Here is a 22,692-nt window from a genome sequence, read left to right as displayed (position 1 = left end):
TGTGTCAGCATTTGAAGGCAAAATATGGATTCTCTGCTCCCTGAATCTTTTTTAAAACGAAATTGTGTTGTTTCTCTAGCGGCCTCTCGTTTTTTTCCAGCATTAGATTCCATGACAACCTGCCCCTTTCCGATTTTTATTATTTTATCGCATTTTTTATTTCAGTAAAGGATCATCGTCGTCTTTCAATTCTGTAATGACTTTATGTATCATATAATATGTCGTTGAAATCGCCCTTAGTTATATTTATATCATGTTTCTTCGTCATCATTAGAATTTCCTTAAGGTGTTATTTAAAAAATAATTAATCGAAAAATATCCATGCATCTTGATTTGTAATCGAATTAAATTCCAATTGCTAGAAGGACAGCCCTGTAGGAACAAATAAAGATTACGCGTCGTTTCGTTAAAAAAAGGTTAACGAAGTTTCTAATTTTACTTGAGGAAAGTCTGGCAACACTGGTACTAAAGGTTGTGGAAAAAGTTTTCTCTACAAAATACTCATACCTAAATCTTTATTTATTATACTGATCAAAAAGTAGTTAATTTATTACAAATCGTATTTCTTATAGAGTGTAAAGTTTTCTAGCAGATAGTGGCTGAACAAAATTGTTTTCAAATATAAATAGGGCAACTTAGTGCACATTGTGTATGTTCAGTACTATTTGTTTGTACCGTTCGCGCCAATTTCCTCCATTTGACATAAGCTGCCAACGAATGTCCAGCGGTGCGACACTACAGTAGTGTATTTTTTATAAATTCGCGTTTTTTAGTGTTCTATGCTTCTTTTTTTCAAAATAATGCATATATATTTAAATAAGTTTAACATAATACCTATTCCGTAAATAAGGACTTTAATTTTAAAATATATAAATTGGAAAAGTCCATACAAGTACACTGTTGCCGGTCTCTTTCTGGTTTGTACTAAATGTCGCATGAGGCCATTTCTTAGGTCAGCATTTTTTATTTGCGTGTAGTCTCATAACGATGTGGAAATAAATTTACACAAAATTTGCTTACTGCTTTTAAATTACATATTTTTTAAGTAAAAGGCTCTAGAAAATACGTACTTTTGGGTAAAAACAAGTGTTTAGTATGACCGATTCATCTGAACTTTTGGCAAATGAGACAAGAGATCTTAAAAGCGCGATCGAAATCAATAGTAGATCAGCATTGCAACATGACGATCTTAAACAAAATGATGATACCGCTTCGGTGAAGGATAGCTGTTCTGAAGACGTTTGCAAATTTATCGTTAAGACTACACGTCCAAATTCAAAACTGATACTGCAAAATATGGAAGAAGTTTTAAATTCTGTAAAAAAGAAACATAGGCAAAAGCATAGAAGGAAAAGGGAGCGAAAAAAACTGGCTCAAAGAGAAGCTGCCGCATTAGCCGTGGCTACTGCAGAATTAGAAAAGATGGATCGACATGGCAACCAGAAGGTTGTCCATGATTGTCTCTCCGGAAAATCTGAGGATGAGGGGAAAACGCATAATAAACGACTAAAAAATAAACCTTTACAAGAAAATTCTGTTCAGAAAAATGACCAGGAAGTTTCTAAACAAAGCAGCTATAAAAGTACGGTTTTAAATAATAAAAGTCCTTTAAAAAGTTCTTCGGGCAATGGCGATATTCTGCGACATTTTCAACGCACACCTAAGAAGAATGAACCCGCTTTAGATAATGTAGAAAAAAGATCAGAACCAATTGTGAATACAAAAGAAATGATTACGGGTGGAACTTCGGCAGCTGGAGATCAGACTAAAACCATGAATGCTTTTGAGGTAATGATGAATGCTAGAAATAAAACGATCGGTTCGAATACGCCCGGAAAAGAAACTTCACCCAATACGAGTCATGAATCCACAGTGAATACTAAGCGCAGATTAATGCTGCAAGAATGGGCAGATAAAAAAGGTGGAACAAAACGCAAGTTGGAAGAAGAAACACGGGCTATGTTTGTAGAGCAACAATTGGAAAATCGTGCAAAACGGTAACATTTGAAAAAATATCAATAAATTAAAAATAAATTAACATTTTTTTATTCATTCAAGATTGAAACAAATGCTCGTGCATGGATCATCACCAAATCAGGATAATACGCCTACCAGTCGAACATCTGCTGGTAGAAGGAAAGCCAAGAAAAATGATAATATAGGTACTGTAGCAAACCAAAGTGACGAAAAATCAAAACGCAAGAAGCGGATATCAAAGCGATTCGATTCTGTGGAATCAAATAATGATATTACAGAGATAGTGCAGCCAGACCTAGAGACTGAAGAATTTTTATCTAAACTTAATTCTCCCACAAAAAAACGGGATAGTCTCTTGGGTTATTTCCCTCGAAAAGAATCGCCAACAGAAATTGCTGTTAAAAAGTCTAAAGAAACATTAGAAATAAATAAAAACGACTCCAAAACAGAAACGCCGAAATCACGTGCACGCCGCTCAATAAAAAACTGTACCGGGCTAGCCGTTGCAACCACTACCACTATTGCACCATTAAAAGAAGAAACACCACAGCCCTTAGATCTTCAGAGAGCTGTTGAAAATTCGTCAAGCGCAAGACCAAAGCGGTCCTGTGCGGGAAAAGCTCGTTATGACTATGATTTGGAAATCAGTCCGACCAAATTGGCTCCAGCTTCACCTTCGACTAAAAGAGGTGCCACCAAGACAAAAAATAACACACTTAGTGAACAGGATATAATAATAGATTTAGATGATAGCAATACGTCAATTTCCACGGATCAAATATCAAAAAAACTGGCGCCAGTTTTTGTGCGTGCTGTTCCAAAACCTAGCCCAGATCCAGTTGTGCTAAAGGCACGACAGGATTTTCTTATGTCGGGTGTTCCAGAAAAAATGCGCTTGGAAATAGAAAAGCAAAAGCAATATGAACAAACATACGACGAAGCATTGGAATATTTTCCACGTATTTGCCATGTTCAACAATTAAGTGTTGATGACACGCAATTTTTACAAATGCAACGCGATTATAATTTGAAATTGAAGCCGTCTGATGACGATGTTAACTTTGATATAAATACTGTTTCGTCAGAGATAACAAATTCAAAGGGTTGCAGGCGTAGTTCTCGCAGCAATACAGGCAGCACAAGAAAAATGAAGTTAGTTGCGAAAGCTAATCTATGTCTGGAGAAACTGAAACCCCCAATTAGTATCCCATTACAAATACTTGATAACAGAAGGGCTGTAGTAAAATTCTGGAAATCCGAATTTGACCGTTTTCCCACATTCAAGTGTTATAATCAAATGCGCGAAAAATATCGGTATTTTAGTGCCTTGGATTCGGCACAAAGTATGGAACAAGTAAGCGAATCGTTTGTGGTAACCCGTCAAAGCCAGCGTAAACGTAATTCGGAAGCAACAGGTGCTATCTCTGAGCAGGATGATGTAAAGCCACCAGCAACAGCACCGAATGGTGAGCTGTTATTTACCGAAAAGTATAAGCCGATGCTAGTTGAACAAGTGCTTGTAAATCTTGTACCAGTCATACAGCTACGTGACTTTCTTGCGACTTGGGCCAATAGTAATGGCGGAAGTGCACGTAATTCACAAACAATAGATGACTCCTTTGATGCGTTTAATGACTCGACTTCCAGTATAAGCAGTGTGGCAAGTAACGCTGTGGTGCTTTTGGGGCCAGTATCAAGTGGCAAAACGAATGCAGTATACGCGCTTGCAAACGATATGAATTTCAATGTGCTGGAAATAAATGCTGGTATGAAGCGTACAGGAAAGCGTTTAATACAAGAATTACAGGTTAGATATAAAAGTAACATACGCCATAAAGCAATACATTTCTGTTATATTTCGATACCCAGTGCATAACGCTGTTAAAACTTTGTTCACATTACATTCGTTTATATAATACATAATAGCCTCACTAGAATGTACTGAATAATGAAAGGAATCGATTTAGCCATGTCTGTAAGTCTTTCAGATAGTCTACCTGTCCTTTTGTGCAACGGATATATATATATACCATATGTATATAATTGGCGCGTACACCCGTTTTGGGTGTTTGGCCGAGCTCGTCTTCCTATTTGTGGCGTGTTGTTGTAGCAGCATAAACATTCCCAATACATATATTTGCTGCTGAAGTGACAGTCCTTGGCCGGATATAAATCCGGGTCGTTCCGGTAACGTAGAACCGACTGTTGCGTGTGTCTTGATATTGTTCCACAAATGGAGGGACCTGCAGTTACAAGCCGACTCCGAACGGCAGTTATTTTCATGAGGTGCTTTTCCATGGCAGAAATAAACTCGGAGGTATGCCATTGCTTGCCGAGGGGCAACCGCCATTGGGAAAATGTGTTTCTTAATTTTGGTGTATCACCTAAGTTCTCTCTGTGAATTCCGAATGGTAGTTACGTATCAACCCAATCGGCTACGGTGGCCGCAACGGGTAATTCTAGAAAAAATTTAGATATTACAACCAACCCGGCTGTATAACTATTTTTCTTCAGGCATTTAAAATAAAAAAATAAAAAAAACGGATTACCACTGTAGAAATTTCAAAAAATTGATTTTTTTTTTATAAGCTTAAAAAATTCTTTGAACCTTTTAAAATACAGAACAAAAAGTTTTATACGTTACCGAAGTTTATTTCATAAATATTTTAAGCGTTTAACCAAGCGTTAGTGACTGCTACCTAACGATTTCTCCAAATTTCCAAACGTTAAACGCGTTTTTCTCAAAACACGTTTTCTGAAATTGGCACGCAGCATAACTCAAACAATTTTAAATATTTTTAATCAGGTTTTTCACTACGTCTGTATAATAACCTTCTTAAGAGAAGAGCGTAGGGGATTTTCGATAGATTAATTTAAACGATTGTTATAATTATTTAATTGCCGTTTTTTTAGTCCAAAATAGAGTTTTTTTCTTCAAATGCATGCTAATTCCACAAAAATAAATATTTTTTAAATCCCCTACGTGTTTCTCTAGCTATGTAGATTAAGAAAAAACAAATTTCCTTGTTCCAGATTAAAATTTGCACCCTCTGTGCTGCGTGCCGCGGAGCTCCTTCAAGAGAAACCACATTACAAAAATGTCTCCAATACCGCCATTTTGTAAAATTTTTCGATCAAACTTTGTAGTTTTGTATTTTAGTATATAAGTAATAACTTCCCAAATCAGAGTGATTGTTTTCCCTTTCTTTCTATACAAAAAAATTCTTTAAAAATCGTGTTTATTTTACGCGTGCAGAGTGGTGTTACCCCTTAAGTAATGACAAAATTGCTTTAGAGGCATTGTATGAGGCTCTCAACGTACTGCCTTAAATTCAACAAATCTTCTCACACGCCTTTTTAATTTGCTTTACTTTGCTGAGCCTAATCTATTGCTATTTATTATATATCTACGTAAGATAAGTTCACCAAATACATGGTTTGGGTATGGTATGTTCGGATCGTCCGAACGTTGAGAATTCGTTACTTGTTTATATTATGTGTACTTTCCAAGAATGAAAAATATTTGAAGAACATTATTTGTATCTTGTCTACTTTCTGAAAAATTCTTAGGAAGCAACACAATCACATCAAATTCGTAAAGACTCTACACCTACACAAAGTGCCAACAAGGCGCAGAAAAATTTACTCCGCATGTCACTGAATGACAAAAAAGCAAAGAGACAAAACTCCCAAAGTCACATGGATGCCGACAGTAGCAGCAGTTGTAATGCAGATATTAATCAAAATTCGCGAAAGTCTCTTATACTAATCGAAGATGCCGATGTGGTGTTCGATCAATTGGACTGCGGTTTTACAGATGCCATCTACACATTGGCAGCGAGTTCTAAACGCCCGGTCATTGTAATGGCGACGAATCCCAATTGTTTGCATTTGCAACGTTTGATGAATCAAAATACAATATATTTCACGCCGCCGAATGCACTAAACATATCGCGTTTCATGGCTATTTTATCACTAATTGAAAATTGTCCCATTAATTTGGATGATTTGGTTTCTCTGTATTTATACAATGGAAAAGATTTGCGTCGCACACTGTTGGAGTTGCAATTTTTCATACAGAGTGGTGGCGATCGTAAGCTGATAGCAAATACAAATATTAAAAGTGAACCGCAACAGCGTACACCACAGAAGGCCGATGGCACAAAACGTGAGTTGGGATTCTTTGCATCGCCCACAAAACGCCGCTTATCAGAAGAAGGGAATTCACAGCAATCTCAGGAACCAGATGAGCAACTTGGCAAAGATCGAGTGAATGCTAATGTCAATAATAAAAATGGTTCCAACGCTGATGTATACATACATCGTTCTTTGTTCGAATTTTTCACTTGCAATCAAAATGAACAATGGCGCATACCGTTTCCGGTTGATTTCAGTTTGTTCCGCGTTAACTTAACCGAAATGTTACATTGTTCGCAAAGATTGAATGTGCCACCAATACATGAAAGCGAGAAAATAGAAAATCTCACTGAGAATGACTGTGAAAAAAATGGCTCATTGAAACGCAAAAAACGAACACTGAAGAAAACTGGGATCAACAGTTCCGCAACTGATATCGAATCAGATTATCAGCAAACGACTAAACCTCTCGATGTTCTATGTGATTTCTATGAAAACCTTTCAATTGCTGCGCTACTAGGCACACATAATGCTGATATAACGGAAGGCAGTCGAGATGCAGTTTGTAGGAATTTACATACAGGAGGGGGCGTCGATGTTGGCGTCGATCGGCTTTTGCCACATCTGTCGGAGCATATTGCACACGGGATAGTGGAAGGGGCGATAAGTGTGAATTTGGCGGCGAAACCTTGCCCGTATAATCTTTTCAATACGCCAACAGAACGGTAAGTTTAACGGAGTTCATAAACTATATATAATATAAGATATTTCCGACAAGTTTCCAACTGAGGAAAGCTAGGCGTCAGTATATGACTGTTCAGGTTCATAATCTGAAAATTGGGACTTCCACAATATGAAGAGAAAATCTGCAACTCATATATATAAACATGGGTAGACCAAGTATTAGAATAGGATTAAACCAATTGCTGAATTTATTGAAAGCATTAAAACAAGTTTAACTAATTTTGAACAACCACAATGGGGAATCAATTATTTTTGTTAAATCATTAGAGCTCAGCTCACTATTAAATTCGTTTATTGAGATATGAAATTCAATGACAGGCAACATTTATTGTGGAAATTACAGTTATTTTAAAAATCATGTCTTTAATCGTTCACATCGAAATATTTGTAAGCCAAATTATTTTCAGCTCTAATGACAACGAAACTCGAAACTTTTATAACAGTTTTTTATATCACGATATATATATAATTTTTGAAATATTCCAAAAACTAAGTTAATTTTCAGCATTTCAAACAAGTTAGAAAATTAGTTTGTATACAAAATCCCCAGAAAACCCCATCCCTCTTAGAGTGAAACATGCAAATTTTAAATAAGTGGGCTTAAATGTGGGTATGCCTTATTTGCTACATCCGTTGAGGGAACATTATGGTGTGGTTTTATTTAGAATTCGGAAAATCGGTCGACTTTTTCTATTGTATATACGAGGTCTGTTAAAAAAATAAGGTGCTTTTTCAAATTTCGCGGGTTACGTACATTCGACTTTCGATTATTATTATTATTTTTTTTTTTATGTTGGTACACTCGTCTCGAAGATATGTTCACGGTTTTAGCAACGGGCGTGTTTAGTTCTTTTGTGAGAGGCATAAATAAGACAAGTGATTTTCTGCAATCGACTCTTGGCTCTCCTAGAGTCTACCATTGGGACGATTGGGCTTTGTTTTCTATATCATAACCATATACCCGTGATTTGTCACCAGCAAACACCACCACCCTTTTAAGCAAATCTGGATCATCGTTGACGTCATTCAACAATCCCTGAGCGATGCTCCTGCACGTTGTTTTTGGTCAAAATTGGCAATTTTGGAACGAACTTCGCTGGCACACGCTTCATGCCCAAAATTTCCGAAAACATTGCATGGCATGAGCCAACCGATATGCCGACATCCTCAGCAACTTCTGTAATTGTGATTCGACGATTCTCCAAAACAATTTTCTTCACTTTCTCAACATTTTCATCGGTTGTCGATGTTCTGGGGCGTACAGAGGGAGCGTCGTCATTCACATCTTCTCGAACTTCTGTGAAAAGCTTGTACTACTTGTAAACATTTTTTTTACTCAGAGTACTCTGACCGTATGCCACTGCCAACATTTCAAGTGTTTTTGAGCACTTAATTCCATTTTTTATACAGAATTTTATGCAACTTCTTTGATCCATTTTTTTCGATAGCACAAAATCGCCGAACACGCAAAACACTTGTCTTATTTATGCCTCTCACAAACAAACTAAATATGCTATTTAGCTATAACCGTGAACATAACTTCGAGACGAGTGTTGGTTAGTTGGTTAGAGTGGTGATTCATCCAGAATCTAACTTGCGTTTCCGCCCCATTTTGTTGCCATATCCTCGTTACCAACTTGTTTAACAGTTATTTACAGCAAGACTATATCCAGTCTGTGCGGTTTAGGAAACTTATTAGGCTGTTGACGTCTAAGCCAGACAGTTGCTCGAGACTTTCGAACAGCGGTTTGCCCAGGGTTAACATTCTGCCCTTCCATAGGGCAGGGCATTCACAGAGGAAGATTGTTTCCTTTTTCTTCGGTTGTTTACAACTATGACAGTGTGTGTTGTGAGGGATGCTCATTTTGGCGGCTTGTTCTCCGATAGACCAGAAGCCAGTTATGACTGCCGCGAGTTTCCAGGCGTCCCGTCGTTTCATGTTTATCAATGTCGACGATTGCTGTAGGTGGACCATAACGTCCTGCTGATTTTGCATTTCGTCTGGTCTCTCCATCTACAATCTGCGATTTGAAGGTATTTTAGGGAAATTGCATTCTTGACTGCGCCTAATGGTGTGAACACCGGTACTGCAAGAACGTTATTCATGGCAGATCCCCCTCTTGCCACTTCATTGGCTTTTTTGTTACCTTCTATGTTCCGGTGTCCCGGGACACAAATTAAGGTTACTTTATGGTTTTCACTCAAATAGGTGAGGCTATTCCTACTTTGCTCCACCACTTTAGAGGTTGTTGTAGCCAAGTCCAGCAGTTGGCTATCCGAAAGAATAGCGATATTGCCCTTAAAAGAGAAATCCGTGATTAGTAGCATACAAGCTTCCCCAATTGCCAGTACTTCCGCCTGGAAGACACTGCTGGTATTAGGGAGACGCACAGATTTTTCAATTCCAAGTCTATGAAAATATATATCAGCTACAACACCACAATCCATTTTACTGCCATCTGTATGGTCTGTAGTGTCGAAGTTGTTTAGAGAGAATCCCTTATTCCATTCTTCCTTAGATGGAAAGAGAGTGGCAAAATTCCTATTGAAAGTTACCGTCGGAACGATGTAGTCAGTCCTGGGCTTGTCGCAATAATAGACTAGTAACTGAGCTTGTCGCAATAATAGACTAGCGTGACCATAAGTTTTTTCTTTCCAGCGCCGCTTTCATTTAACCTAAATGCACTATGGTCAGTGTATTGAGAGCCTCTCTAGGACATGATCTAATTGCACCGATCGTTATTGCACAGGCTGATCTTTGTATTCTGCCGAGTAATTTGGAATTGTACTCTCTCCCTAGAGCTTTCCACCAACGAGACGAGTGTACCAACATAACAAAAAATTAATAATCGAAAGTCGAATGTACGTAACCCGCGAAATTTGAAAATTCACCTTATTTTTTTAACAGACCTCGTATACCAAATTAGCCCGCAAATATTACTAAATAAAAATGTTTCTCTTTATCTAAATGAAGCCTAAACGAACCATAAATACTTTTTTTATTTTTATATTTTTTATTTTATTTATTTGTTATTTTTTTATATTTTGTTTATTCTTTATTTTGTTTATTCTTTATTTTATTTTATTTATTTTTTATTTTATTTTGTTTTTTAATTTTTTTTTGTTGTATTTAATTTTTTTATAATTTTTTTTTGTAATTTTTTTTATTAAATTTTTTTTTTTTTTGAATTTAAAAAATTTTAAATTTTTAAATTTTTTTTTTTAATTCCTCGACCTAAACTACATCTCACCCGTCTGGTCCAAATTAATTTAGAAGTTCTCTTCCTCAGTTCATCAATTCATTGAGGGAGAATATCATATTTAATATTTACTATTATGCCGTGATTACAATTTCCTTGTTCTCAACCAAATCTATTCGTATTTTTTCCATGTAAGACACGTAGGCTTCCGCACGTACATATGTAAGTAATACGAGCATAAGTGTAAAAATGTAATAATTAGATAGATTTAAGATTAAAATGAAATCAAGATTCACATATGTGAATATTTTTTGGCGTCCATACAAAGTACGATAATTCTTTCTTTTTTGTTATATAGGCTTTCACTTTGCGACTACTTGAACAGCAACGTAATTAGTTCGCATAGCCAACGCATGAGAGCTTTAGATGTGGAACCAGCATTGCGTGCCATCTGTCGCAGTGAGAAACAGCGCGCCATGCAGGAGCGGCGCTCAACTCGTTTCTATCATTACTTGCGGTTTTGTGCAGTCAATGTTTCTAGCTTTTCAACGGAGCCCTTTGATAAAGCCTGCTCGATATTGCGAGACAATAAAATGGCAAATGACGAGGAAGAACTATAAGTTAAATGTCGAAGGTTTAAGGTGTAAAGCCCGCATTCGCACAACGTTAACTGAACTGTATTTTTTAAGTAGCACTGTTGATTAGGGAATTATTGCAGTATTTTGCCTTCTGCAAAATTAGCAAGTTAAAAGGTAAATTATGAGGGAAACAATTAGGGACACCGAGATAAATATTAAACAAAAATGTAGATCAAGTGTATTTGAATATGCATTTATTGGCAACTTACACTTAGTACACTTATCTATAATTATTTTATTTATATTATATATTGTAACGTAAACTAAATTTTACTGTTATGTATATAAGAACTAATTCAGCAACACTATATAATGTAGGTAAAATAAATAAATAACAAGTTATTAAATATTCCCACTGCGTTCTTAATTTGAAGCTTTCGCATACAACTTAATGAGATTGAGCACGACTTTGTATGAAAATGACAAAATATTCGCCAAATTATAATTATATTTTCAACGAAATATCAGCAACAGGCAGCAGGAATCACAGATAGGCAAATTGTCCTAAATTTATCGGCCTGTTTTGATTCAACAGCAAAAGAACAATTTTTTTCTTTTATTTTGTGTTTCAGAATAATTTTCTGCTGGCTGCTTCTCACTCGGACCATTAGCTGCGGATGATGGCTGCGTATCAAGTATTTGCGTGGACTGGAAATAAAAAAATTAAATTAATAATTTGGAAATAAAAATCTATTTAAACGCTTTTTTGTTATCGTTAAATTTGGAAATTTCAAGCGATGCTGAAAATAATTTTTAAATCTGTATCTACTGTTAGCGTCAAAAGAAAGTGTACTCAATATTTGGCGAGTTTTGACCATTTATTTGTTTTTTAATTTCAATTATTTTTTTTTATAAAAATATGTTTTATACTATAAGAAAAACAATAAAACCCCAAGATTCAAACTTCGTACGAAATTTATGAAATTCTGTAATTTGTTTACTCAGAATCTTTAGATAAAATCCGGATACACAGTTATAAAGGGTGAGCCATATAGTGTTTGCTTTTTGAACCACCTATTTTTTTGAGAATGGTAACACAAATGACATGTCATGACATGTGTGACATTTACGAAATGGAACGCTATACGCTTGAACAAAATTGGGAAATATTGAAAACCTATTTCCAAAGTGGTGAGCCTTTTTCTTCTTTTCTGATTTTCACTTCGGTGGCTACGTCAATAAGCAAAATTGTCGGATTTGGGGCTCAGAAAACCCACACGTTATTGTAGAGAAGCAAACGCATCCACAAGTCACTGTTTGGTGCGGTTTTTGGTCTGGCGGCATCATCGGGCCATTTTTTTTTTTTCGAAAATGACCGAGGAGTCGTGGTTACAGTAAATGGCGAGCGTTACCGTGACATGCTCAACGAGTTGTTTCCAAAAATTGAAGAGGATGACATGGACGACATTTAGTTTCAACAGGACGATGCAACTTGTCACACTGCCAAAGTTACACTCGAACTTTTGGCTACCGTTTTTGAAAACCGAATAATCAGCCGAAATTCCGATATCAATTGGCCGCCTCGGAGCTGTGATTTAAGCCCGTTGGACTATTTTTTGTGGGGAGCCGTTAAGGACAAATGCTATGCGAACCATCCCAAGACGATTGATGCTTTAAAACACGAAATCAAAGTTGCCATTCATGAAATTGGAGCCCAAACAATAGAAAATGTGCTTAAAAATTGTTTTGATCGAATGGCCTACTGTAAAGCCAGTCGTGGCAATTATTTGAACGATATTATTTTTCATTCATAAATGACAATGTTCAATCTTCAAAATAAAAAAAAAGTTTGAAAAAATATTGATTAATGTTTTTTTTTATAGCCGATTCAAAAAGCAAATTTTACATGGCACACCCTGTATATGCAGCTCATTGAATTTTGGTGCAATAATGTGTAAGTTTCAAGTGGCTCAAAGATCGCGTTGATTTTTGGCGATTTTTTTTTTTTTTTTTGACAGTGTTGGATGTTTTCTTCCATATAAAAAAATGTCCAGCATGCTGACAGTATGTATGAATATCCCATATAATCATACTAAATTTGTTTGTTGGAAAATTTTTGAGTAATGCAGTAGACCCTGCTTAATTCAAACCTTTTCACACGAGGTTGAAGTTAACCAATATATTTATTTTTTAATTAGAGTGACATCATTTAATTAAAATGCCTAAAATTATGGGTTTTTGGGGGAATTTGAAAATATTTACTTGTTTAATCAAATAATTTATTTATCGAGACAAGCTTTTAGGGCAAAATTAATAATATAGGTTTTGTTGAGTAGCTGTTTTTATAATAGCAACGCCAAAGCTACGAACACACAACAAAATTAAAGTCGTTTCATTTAAACGGAATTGAAAAAGGATAAACTATTACTTAGGCTCCAAAATAAAACTGCAGACAAATTATAGCTGTCCTAGACATGAAAACCAATAAGCAAAAAAAAAGTAACCGTTTTAAAAAAGCGGCAAAATAATAGTAGCTCAACAAATTGGAGGCTAAAGTAACGCTTTAAGTAACAAAACGCTCAAATTTCGTATTATTATGTACTAAAAAATAAGGTATTAGAGTAGCACAGTTTTTATCGGAGAATTCTTATTATAATATAACGGCGGCTCAACGGCGATGCATTGAATTTATAAGATCTTGGCATATCTCATTTATCATGTTCCTTCGACTACTCATCAAAGGTGATTATTATTGCATTCTATTTTCAACTCTAAACTGTTTGTTTGGTGTTTCGTCAAAGATTCTCAATAAGATTGTGTCCTGGAAATTGTGTTGGACATTACATGACCTCAACCCTATAGCCCTGAACCACTCTTTTGCCAATTTACTAGGGTGCTTCGGTTCACTGTTTTATTGGTAAGCCCATCTCACCGCTATCGTTTCGAGTGTATTTACATATTTCCTGTTGTCTATTATGCCACTAGCACGATTTTTGGGGCATTCACCGTAATACGAAAAACTACCCCATATAAAACCACTCGATCCACCAGGCTTGAATTGATTGTCTCGTACCCTTTCTAACAAAAAGTACAATGTTACTTTCGTCTGACCAGAAGACGTTTCCGCACTTTTCAAGGAACCATACTAAATACTGATGCACGAAACATAATTTTCGTGTAAAGTGACATTTTTTAATGGGTTTCTAAGTGGGTCTAATGTTAATTTTTTTCTTAACCTTCATCTAATACTTTCTACAGTAGCATCAATTTTTCAACTCCTTATTCGGCATTTAGCAAGGCCTGTTTAAACTCTGTCCTACTAAACGCGCCAATTTCCGAAAAGTCATTGCAAATTTTCTTCTACGAGCTTCCTGTTTTAATATTAAAATTTTGTTGCATTTGACTTATCATATTTCCGTTGAAATTATTTTTCTCAAAGAAATTTCTCAAAGCTTAACACGCTGTCATTCACCAACTAAATATTGTGACCGTTTAAGTTCAGAAGTAGAACAGCAATACAAAAGAGTACCGTTAATTTGTTCCCCCGACAGTCGTTTCTACTGGCCGGAACGACTCGTATCCGACAGTCGTTTCTACTGACCGGAACGACCCGGATTTATTATATATCCGGCCAAGTACTGTCACTCCAGCAGCACTCTCCGTACATGTATGGGGAATGTTTTTGGCTGCTACAATAACAACAACAACAATACCGTTAATTCTGTTGCAAATATTGCAATGCAATTGATTTTATTAATGGTATTCGACAACGAAGAGAAAAGTATTAGGCGTTCGGTTTAAATATTATCACATTTGTTGCGTACTGTAAGTCGGGTTCCCTTTAACTTTAATGGGAAATGTAATAAAATATGAAAACAAAGTTTCTATTTCAATAAAACGGTTTTTTCAATTAAACGGGATATAATCAAGCGGGCTTGTTTTTAATGATAAAAAATATTTTCTACCTTTCATATATTTCATGTCCACACTGGGTATCGAGCTCGGAACCAACTGAGTGAGAGACATGCAAAACACAAAACTTTCCAACTAACACTAGCATGATTTTTAATATTTACATAATTATGAGTAGTTCAAATGTTGTTGTTGTAACAGTGCTACTAAACTCTGCCCAAATCGGCGAGCGCCTAAATTTCTACAATAAAGGTGGTGCAATTGTACGCCTAGGAAAGGGTTGCTGCATAAATTGGTTCAAGTGGGAAGTGAAGAGTTAATTAGCTCTATTAACCTGCTTTAGTAAATCGTTTGCACTAGGCTCATGTGGGTTTTCCGAGCCATGCTAGTACTTCGTCTGAAAGTTCGAAAATGTAATTTCTAACATGTTTGGTAAGCGGTTCGCTTTCTAGAATAAATTTCTTGCAGAGCACTGGCACTATCTGCGCCTCATACAATAGTTTATACAAGGTGGGGCGAAATTAATCATCCAATTTTGTAATGGAAAATGTTTATCTTGAGTAATGGATATCTTTATTTGGACCGTGTTCCCATCCACTGCTTGTATGTTTGCATACTGCAACCGTCTAGCTCATAATCATCAAATATGATTAACGTACGATGAAAATTTTAAATCTTCCGATAGGGTGATTAATTTTGACATCAAGCATCCGCACGAAAAAAAAAAACAAAATGCCATCAAGGGGATTTGTAGTTACTTGAAATTTGCATTTTAATTTCAATTCTAAAATTTCTGGTTAATAAGTTGATACTTTTGATGAAATTTTAAACCTTACATTGTATGGTTTTTGTTCTAGCAAGAACTATTTTTAAATAAAAAAATATTGGCATATTTATAATTTTGCAATGGGATTCATATGAGAAGAAATCGTAGGGGTTCGAGTTAGTAGTGGTTAATAAGTACGTACAAGCTCCACAGCTTCATTCATTTCCTCCTACTCGTCCGCGTCGCACACTGGGGATTTTTGTACAGAGATGCGGAAAAAAGTATACATCCCAAAAAATATTTACATTTTTACTACTAACGAAGTTGTATATATTTGTGTATGAAAAGCACATGTCTAAAAACTATTTTTTAAAAAAATTAAAAAAAAAAAAAATTGTTTAAAAGTCATAAATTGTATTTTTTTTTTTTTTTTTATTAATATAAGCCAGCAAATATTTACGCACAGGATACATGTAAGTTCATAATTCTGAATTACCCTCAAAATGCCAAAACAAAATTAAAAGTGTTTCGTTATCATTATGCACACACTAGAAAGCGTTTAGTTATTATCATTGCCAAAAAATAATCAGTGGCGCCTGGTGGCACCTGCAATTGATTAAAACTGAAAGAGACGTTATTAAGCAACACGTTGATACTAGTTTCTGACCGTAGGTAAATGTAGCTCAACTTGCAGATCCAAGAATATGAAGGAACATGATTTTTTTTTTTTCGTAAAATTAATTATAAATAGATAATCAAATGCTTTATAGCCTTTGTTCTTCCGGCTAAAATATATAAAAATATCGTACCCTAAATGAAAAATAAAAAATTGGAAGTCGGCTCAAGCAAAAAGAAAAAAAACCACCTTGGGCTTTGAAGTTTTTTCTTGGTCAGTTCAATACTATAAAAAAATTATACTTTTGACATATCTATAAAAAAAACTGTAAGTCGGAGTTTAGTAATTCTTTTTGATTTTATTGTTGGTTCTATTCTGGAATTTAGAAATACCATTAAACATTGCGTAGGTGGTATGTTGCAAATTTGACTTTTTTCCACAAAATCCCCAGTGTGCGTCGTTCAAATTAATGCAGTATAATTTATTCCTGCCACCTGATTACCTTGCATGTAACACTTTTTTAATACTTTTGCTTCTGAATTTTATTCTCGAACCCCCACTGAAGAGTGGTAATCGTTCACATAATTCGCCGACCGATGTTTCTGAGATGTTAGAAGTGAGTTCCCAAGGCCTTCTGCCAACCGTAAGGGACTTTCAACAAAGCAAATACTTCTAGGGCAACAACAAAGCAAATACTGGGCCGGGTGATTTTTCTCAGTTTCAGAGTAATTTTCTCTATGCTATCTAGGTTTCACTGTATTACACCACATGCAGTTGTTAGATAACTGTATAATAGACGGAGTTCTGCTACTGTATACACAAAAATCAAATATCGTTGTCACTAGACGATAGTATTGTAGCAAAGTTTAATTACTGCTATGTCCATGACCAAGTTGTGCAAACATTTACCTATCTTAAAGGGGTTTCCGCGAATCAATGGTACACAAATTGTGTGCACACAAGTAAATACACATATGCACATATGTATGTATTTATTCCAATTTGTTTATCTTACCTCCGCTCTGATAGTGCCAATTTTGTATGATTTCATTTCCTTGACGGCATCGGTTGAATGGCCAACTTCATTGAAGGCTTTAGTGGCATCTTTACCAGCATATTCGAGTATTGAATCTTCACCACCAGGATGCTACAAATAATCACGATTAATTGATAAGTATTTGTTTTATTGTAATAATTGTAATTGTATTCCGTTATAAAAATTTGTATAGTAGTTCTATAAAACACTGATATGAATAATAAATTATATGGCACAAGAATGTGTCCAACGTAGATTGCGGATATGGACGATATGTATAGGATATATTTGATTAATAGATCAATGCCCCTAATTTGAATACTGTTTGTTGTGGTTATAACACCATAAAATGTTCCACATCAATTTTTGGGTAAAATTGCTGAATAAAAAAAAAAGTCAGTGTGAATAACATTTGTATAGCATTGAATACAATTATGGATAAATAATAACCTCGGTCTTCTGATACATTTTAGAATAAGCTGAATTTCATCAATGGTTAGCCGAATATCGGCCTTCATTTGAGAAGATTTCGATTCATTTTTGATAAATTTTCAAACAATTTCGATGGAGTTTTCGGTGATTACTGAATTTGGGCGGCCCGTATGTCATTGTCATTTATGTCCTCATAATCATCTCAGAAACTTGTAAACCACTCATAAACTCTGGCACGAGATAGACAGTCATCGCCACAAACGTTTTTCATCAATTCAAATGTTTCTGTTTACCGGTTTGTTCGAAACTCATTTTTGTATCGATGACACAAACATACTCACACTTTAGATGAAATAACTTCGCTTCCACTGAAGGGATGTAACTTCCAACGCACTAACTCATTAAAAGGATGGCGCCATCAAAAAACCTTTTTATGACGCCAGTCTTGTTTATTTTGGACTTAACCTAGTAGTAAAATACCTAATGGATTAAAATGCTCTACAAAATTATTGCTCGTAAAATTTTACTATATGCACCTTAACTTCTTAAATACTTCTCTCCGATATTTATTGCAACTTTTTTTTAAATTTATTCTATAAACGATTTTGAGGTTTTACTACATGGGCCTAGACCTTTTATCCAGGGTTGGAAACATCCCGCCCCCTGTCAATGATCCTTAAATTGTTGCACACAGCTATTAGCACTCACCTTTCGTATCAATAATCTCATAAACTTGGTGACCAATTCTTAACGCCTAACACCTATTATTTACTAGCATAGACTAAGAAGCATAGTTGCTAAGGGAGTTGTCTGGTGTTTTCTATTTACATTCGCTTTGACCTACAAACAATAAAATTCGCTTATTAAGACTTCTGATTACTCTGAAAAGCAGTTTCATAAGCTATGAAATGGGCGGGTAATTCGACTTGTTCGTCTGTAATTGGCATAGATAGACAGTACAATACACTACACATAGAAACGGATTTATCAAACATTACTAATCTGCAAAGAAATAATTTTCAAAATGGTTCCATCACGAAAAATTGGAAAAGCTTGTTAAACAAAACTCAATATCTATATACGTGAATATCCGATTAAAAGGAAAATCAAATTTAAAAGATTTAGATGATTTCGCAGAAAAAAGTTCCGTTATTTTTGGTTTTGTTCGTATGCATTGTGTACTCATAAATTATACTCAGTTTCGTGGCAAATTTCGCTTGTTAACAATGGAGTGGGGGGCTAAGGAGAAGCGCATTTCAAAAGTTTGGTAAAAGTGCAAGTGAGATTTACGAATTGCTGGAAAAACTTAATATTTCGTGAGCTTTTGTGTACCGCACGATCAATCGCTTTTCCCAAACGACTGAAGGGACAGACAGGAAAAGAAGTGATCGTCCTCACGTCTGAGAAAAAATTCGCGGAAAATCCCCTTAGAAAGTCATGTCCAGTGAAATGAATGTATCAACCAGTATGAATGTTTTTTGTATGAACGCCTTTCGTCGCTAAACTACTCATCTTTTGACAACGCGGGTGAAGAAAATTAGACTCGAGAGATGCAAGCAACTTCTTCGGTGGCACGCGGTCAATGGCCACGCAAATATCATTTTCACAGATGAGAAAATTTTCACTGTTGAAAGAGTTTTTAATAAGCAAAACAACAAAATCTATGCTAAGACTTCTAAAGACGTAAAAATTGTTGTCAAGGGTTCAGCGTGGCCACCATCCAGCCTCTGTAATGGTTTGGGGGTGTGCCTTGTAACGGCGTTACTTCTCTTCATTTCTGCGGTTAATATCGGACCAAAAATGTACAAAGAGGATGTCTTACAAGGCGTAATGAAGCAGTTAAGCAGTACTCCCTCCAATGGAGAGCGTTGGATCTTCCAGCAAGATTCCCCTCCAACCCACAAATCACTTAGCAATGACTAAAATACAATATTCCCGGAGTCATAGCCGCAGAAGATTCATCGTCTGGAAGTCCAGATATGAAATCATTGAATCGGAATTGGAGAACATGGCCTGTCGAAGATCTCACAGAAATTTGGAGAGTCCCAACAATCTTTGATTCGGCAGCGACGTCAATATGCATGGAAACCATGCATGCTGTGCTGCAATGGCTGAATGGCCTAATCGTTTGAAGGCTTGTGTAAAAGCAAATGGTGATCATTTCGAATGAAAATTTAAATTTTTTTTGATGTTTACATGAATATATAAAACTAACTTCAATAAAAGAAAGTATTATTATATAATTTCAAATCTGTAACAGACTTAACTTGTAACAGAACTTATGGCAGGACTAAGTAGATATATACCATCAAATTACTAATTAATCAAAATTGTATTCTTAAACCTTCTCCGCTCATATCACATATCATGTCTAAGAGAAAACGCAATCCCAAATATACAAGGTGGCGTAAAATTAATCACCCTATCGGAAGATTTCTAATTTTTGCAAATGACGTCGTCGTCAATCACGTTGCAAATCTCCATAAACAACATTTACGGTTGGACAAAGAAATGACATTTTCGACTTAATGAAACAAAGTCTGTGCATGCAAACTTTACATACAGCAAAATACAATACCCTCCTATATAAATGCTATTTTTAATAAAAATGATCTGCAAATGACCATCACGACCACGCTTACAGGGCAATATCCTTTTCATGAAACTTTCCATAACCGAATTGCAAAGTGGCTGCCTTATGCCCTCGATAGCCTCACGAATTCCGAATTCCATCTTTGAGGTCTTGAATCGACCATGGGCTGTTGGGGTAGACCTTCTCTTTCACGTGGCCCCAAAGAAAAAAATTACAAGGTGTTAAATCACAAGATCTCGGTGGCCAATAGCGATCACCTCTTCGAGAGATAGTACTGTCCGGAAACTTTTCCCGTAAAAGATCAATGGATTCGTTGCTTGTGCGGCACGTAGCCCCGTCTTGTTGAAAATAAACGTTGTGCAGATCAATACCATACAATTCCGGCCATAAAAAATCGTTAATCATCTCTCGATAGCGCAATCCATTCACCAAAAATGGACACAAATTCCGTACTCAAATACAGCAAAGTACTGAGGCAGGACATTGGATGCTAACCTCCACCTCACCACTATTAACCCGAAACAAGAAAACTTTGCACAAGCAAATACTAAAACCTGCGTGGATTTATGGCGCTCAGATATGGAGTCGTTCCAGCCAAAGCAATATTCAACTAATTCAAAAGTTTCAGAATTACATCATAAAATATGCCGTTGGTGCTGCTTGATATATCTGTAGCTCTGATCTCGAACGTGACCTCGCTCTTGATTGAGTTCCAGACATTATAAAGAAGATGTCCAATTCTCATAAAGACTGAATAAACACATAAACACAAAGGCCCCCATCCTTGTTGACACAAATAAATGGAGAAAAAGGCTTAAACGCTAAAGCCAGAAGACTTGGTCAATGAGAAAAAAAATCGGTTATTTATTTCCATAATATTTAAGTAGAGTATCCGCATTCTATTTTCTATCCTTTACACAAACTCACTACAAATTGCACTTTAGTTTTAAATAGTTTGTAACTAATTGCAATGGAAGCGTAATAAAAAAATCATATTTGGCACTTGCGAACTATACAGATGCCATATACAAACCGACAAATACTGGAGTAAAGTTAATTAATGACTCGTAAAACAGTGTTTAATTTTGCGCCACCTTGTATAAGAATACCACACAAAATATATCTTATGCGACGACTATTACCACCGACAATTGAAGTAAGCACTCTTAAAGTTTCGGCTACTAAGTCAGAATTTGTTTCCTTAATATTTTCCGAACGTTGTTTATTCGACAACTTCACCAATATGTAAATATTATATTAATCTTGACTTATATTGTAACAATGTCAAAGTTTTAAACCACTTTAAAGGTTCTATTTGCATTTAAAAACAAAATTTGTATGTCCTCATTTTAAACCCTTTCAAGTAATCGTTTATCTCATTTGAATTTGTCTCTTTTACAGGCATTGAATGACTTTTTGCGTAAATTTTGTTTTTGTTTTTTATTTCACTTTTTACACATCGAATATCTTTATGTACATATTTACGTACATCTTTTAAGAACTTCGTCACATCGTACACTCCATTCTTGATAATAATCCACACTGGTTTGCCGTCGCGTCCATTGTTCTGTGCCACCTCACAAACACTGTACTCCTGCGTCATCATGTGACTATATGCGCTTAACTAAGTAACACCGTTTGATTTCGGCCTGCACCAACAATTAGAATTATGCTTTCAAATTCTAATACGCGAAGCACTTCCTTTAACGATCAACGTCTTGACGCGATCGTGTTCCTACACCAACTGTTTTACGCCTCCTTTCAATGCTAAGTCTTTTATGTACATTCTTCAGCTATAGTTGGGCTTGGCCAATCAACTTGATGTCGATACTTACACACACACAACAATGCCATATATTATACGGCGCGATATGCATATCAAAGCGATAATGTAGCGAGTATTCTTCCTCGAATTTATCACCAAAGCCTTATATGATGACTAAATTTATAAGTATATATGATATGTACTTGAATTTAGTCAGTTCCCTCTGTTATCTGCAATTAAGAATTACTTACACGCGCATACAAGAGCAGAATGTAATTCACTGCGGTGCTGTAATAAAATGTTACACTTTTTTAAACGAACGTTGAATGGTTGCAACAGTCGTTTCTTCCTCCGGAAAGTTATTGCTTCTTAATTTCTTCCTAGTACATTGCTGTTTTTGTTTATTTAATATTTTATCTTTATATTTCATATTTTATCTTTATATTTTATATTATTGTGTGTGATACAACGGGTGTTTTTTTTTAGTGCAAAGCTTTTACTTAAAATGCTCTTATCTGTCAACTGACGGCCACCGTAGCCGATGGGTTGATGATTGACTACCATTTGGAGTTCAGAGAGAACGTAGTTTCGAATCTCGGTGAAAGACCAAAAAGAAGAAAAAGTTTTTTCTAATAGCGGTCGCCCCTCGGCAGGCAATGGCAAACCTCCGAGTGTATTTCTGCCATGAAGAAGCTCCTCACAAAGAATATCTGCCGTTAGGAGTCGTAGGCCCCTAAATTTGTGAAACAACATCAAAACGCACGCCACAAATAGGAGGAGGAGCTCGGCCAAAACACCCAGAAAGTGTATACCCGCCAATTGTAAAAATCTGTTAACTGGCCAGCCAAGTTAACATAATGTTTGTGACATTTCTGTGCAGTACACCCGAATTATGAACAATTTATTTTTGACATTAATTTTCAATAAAAACTGTTC

At 35.7% G+C, this 22,692-nt stretch overlaps 2 protein-coding genes across 4 annotated transcripts; one reads left to right on the top strand and one right to left on the bottom strand.

Annotated features, from left to right (window-relative positions):
• The first annotated feature begins 702 nt into the window (after nucleotides 1–702).
• Nucleotides 703–11,045, top strand: LOC129242860 (enhanced level of genomic instability 1). Of its 3 annotated transcripts, none has more exons than XM_054879748.1 (5): nucleotides 703–917; nucleotides 1,327–1,997; nucleotides 2,059–3,784; nucleotides 5,548–6,839; nucleotides 10,417–11,045. In XM_054879748.1, the coding sequence occupies exons 2-5, from the start codon at nucleotides 1,423–1,425 to the stop codon at nucleotides 10,676–10,678; spliced, it is 3,855 nt and encodes a 1,284-aa protein (XP_054735723.1). In that variant the 5' UTR covers nucleotides 703–917; nucleotides 1,327–1,422; the 3' UTR covers nucleotides 10,679–11,045. The 3 variants fall into 3 exon arrangements, with proteins under 3 accessions (XP_054735723.1, XP_054735721.1, XP_054735720.1); XM_054879746.1 differs by having other exon boundaries at nucleotides 703–952; XM_054879745.1 differs by having other exon boundaries at nucleotides 703–1,997.
• On the bottom strand, nucleotides 10,913–21,720 carry LOC129242862 (cytochrome b5). Its single transcript, XM_054879750.1, has 3 exons — nucleotides 21,481–21,720; nucleotides 16,946–17,077; nucleotides 10,913–11,344 (listed from the first exon to the last, which is right to left on the bottom strand). Exons 1-3 carry the CDS (start codon nucleotides 21,595–21,597, stop codon nucleotides 11,225–11,227), a joined length of 369 nt encoding a protein of 122 aa, XP_054735725.1. The 5' UTR covers nucleotides 21,598–21,720; the 3' UTR covers nucleotides 10,913–11,224.
• Between the last annotated feature and the right edge of the window lie 972 nt (nucleotides 21,721–22,692).

The sequence above is a fragment of the Anastrepha obliqua genome, chromosome 3 (genome assembly GCF_027943255.1).
Source record: "Anastrepha obliqua isolate idAnaObli1 chromosome 3, idAnaObli1_1.0, whole genome shotgun sequence".
Classification (NCBI taxonomy): Eukaryota; Metazoa; Arthropoda; class Insecta; order Diptera; family Tephritidae; genus Anastrepha; species Anastrepha obliqua.
This window is presented reverse-complemented; position numbering and strand designations above follow the sequence as displayed.

Coding starts and splice junctions, on each gene's coding strand:
- LOC129242862 (XM_054879750.1), bottom strand. CDS start 21,597: ATGATGACGCAGGAGTACAGTGTTTGTGAGGTGGCACAGAACAATGGA. Junction 17,078..21,480: donor TGACGAAGTTCTTAAAAGAT/GTACGTAAATAT, acceptor GATTATTTGTAG/CATCCTGGTGGTGAAGATTC. Junction 11,345..16,945: donor TTGGCACTATCAGAGCGGAG/GTAAGATAAACA, acceptor TTTTATTTCCAG/TCCACGCAAATACTTGATAC.
- LOC129242860 (XM_054879745.1), top strand. CDS start 1,096: ATGACCGATTCATCTGAACTTTTGGCAAATGAGACAAGAGATCTTAAA. Junction 1,998..2,058: donor TTGGAAAATCGTGCAAAACG/GTAACATTTGAA, acceptor TATTCATTCAAG/ATTGAAACAAATGCTCGTGC. Junction 6,840..10,416: donor TTCAATACGCCAACAGAACG/GTAAGTTTAACG, acceptor TTTGTTATATAG/GCTTTCACTTTGCGACTACT.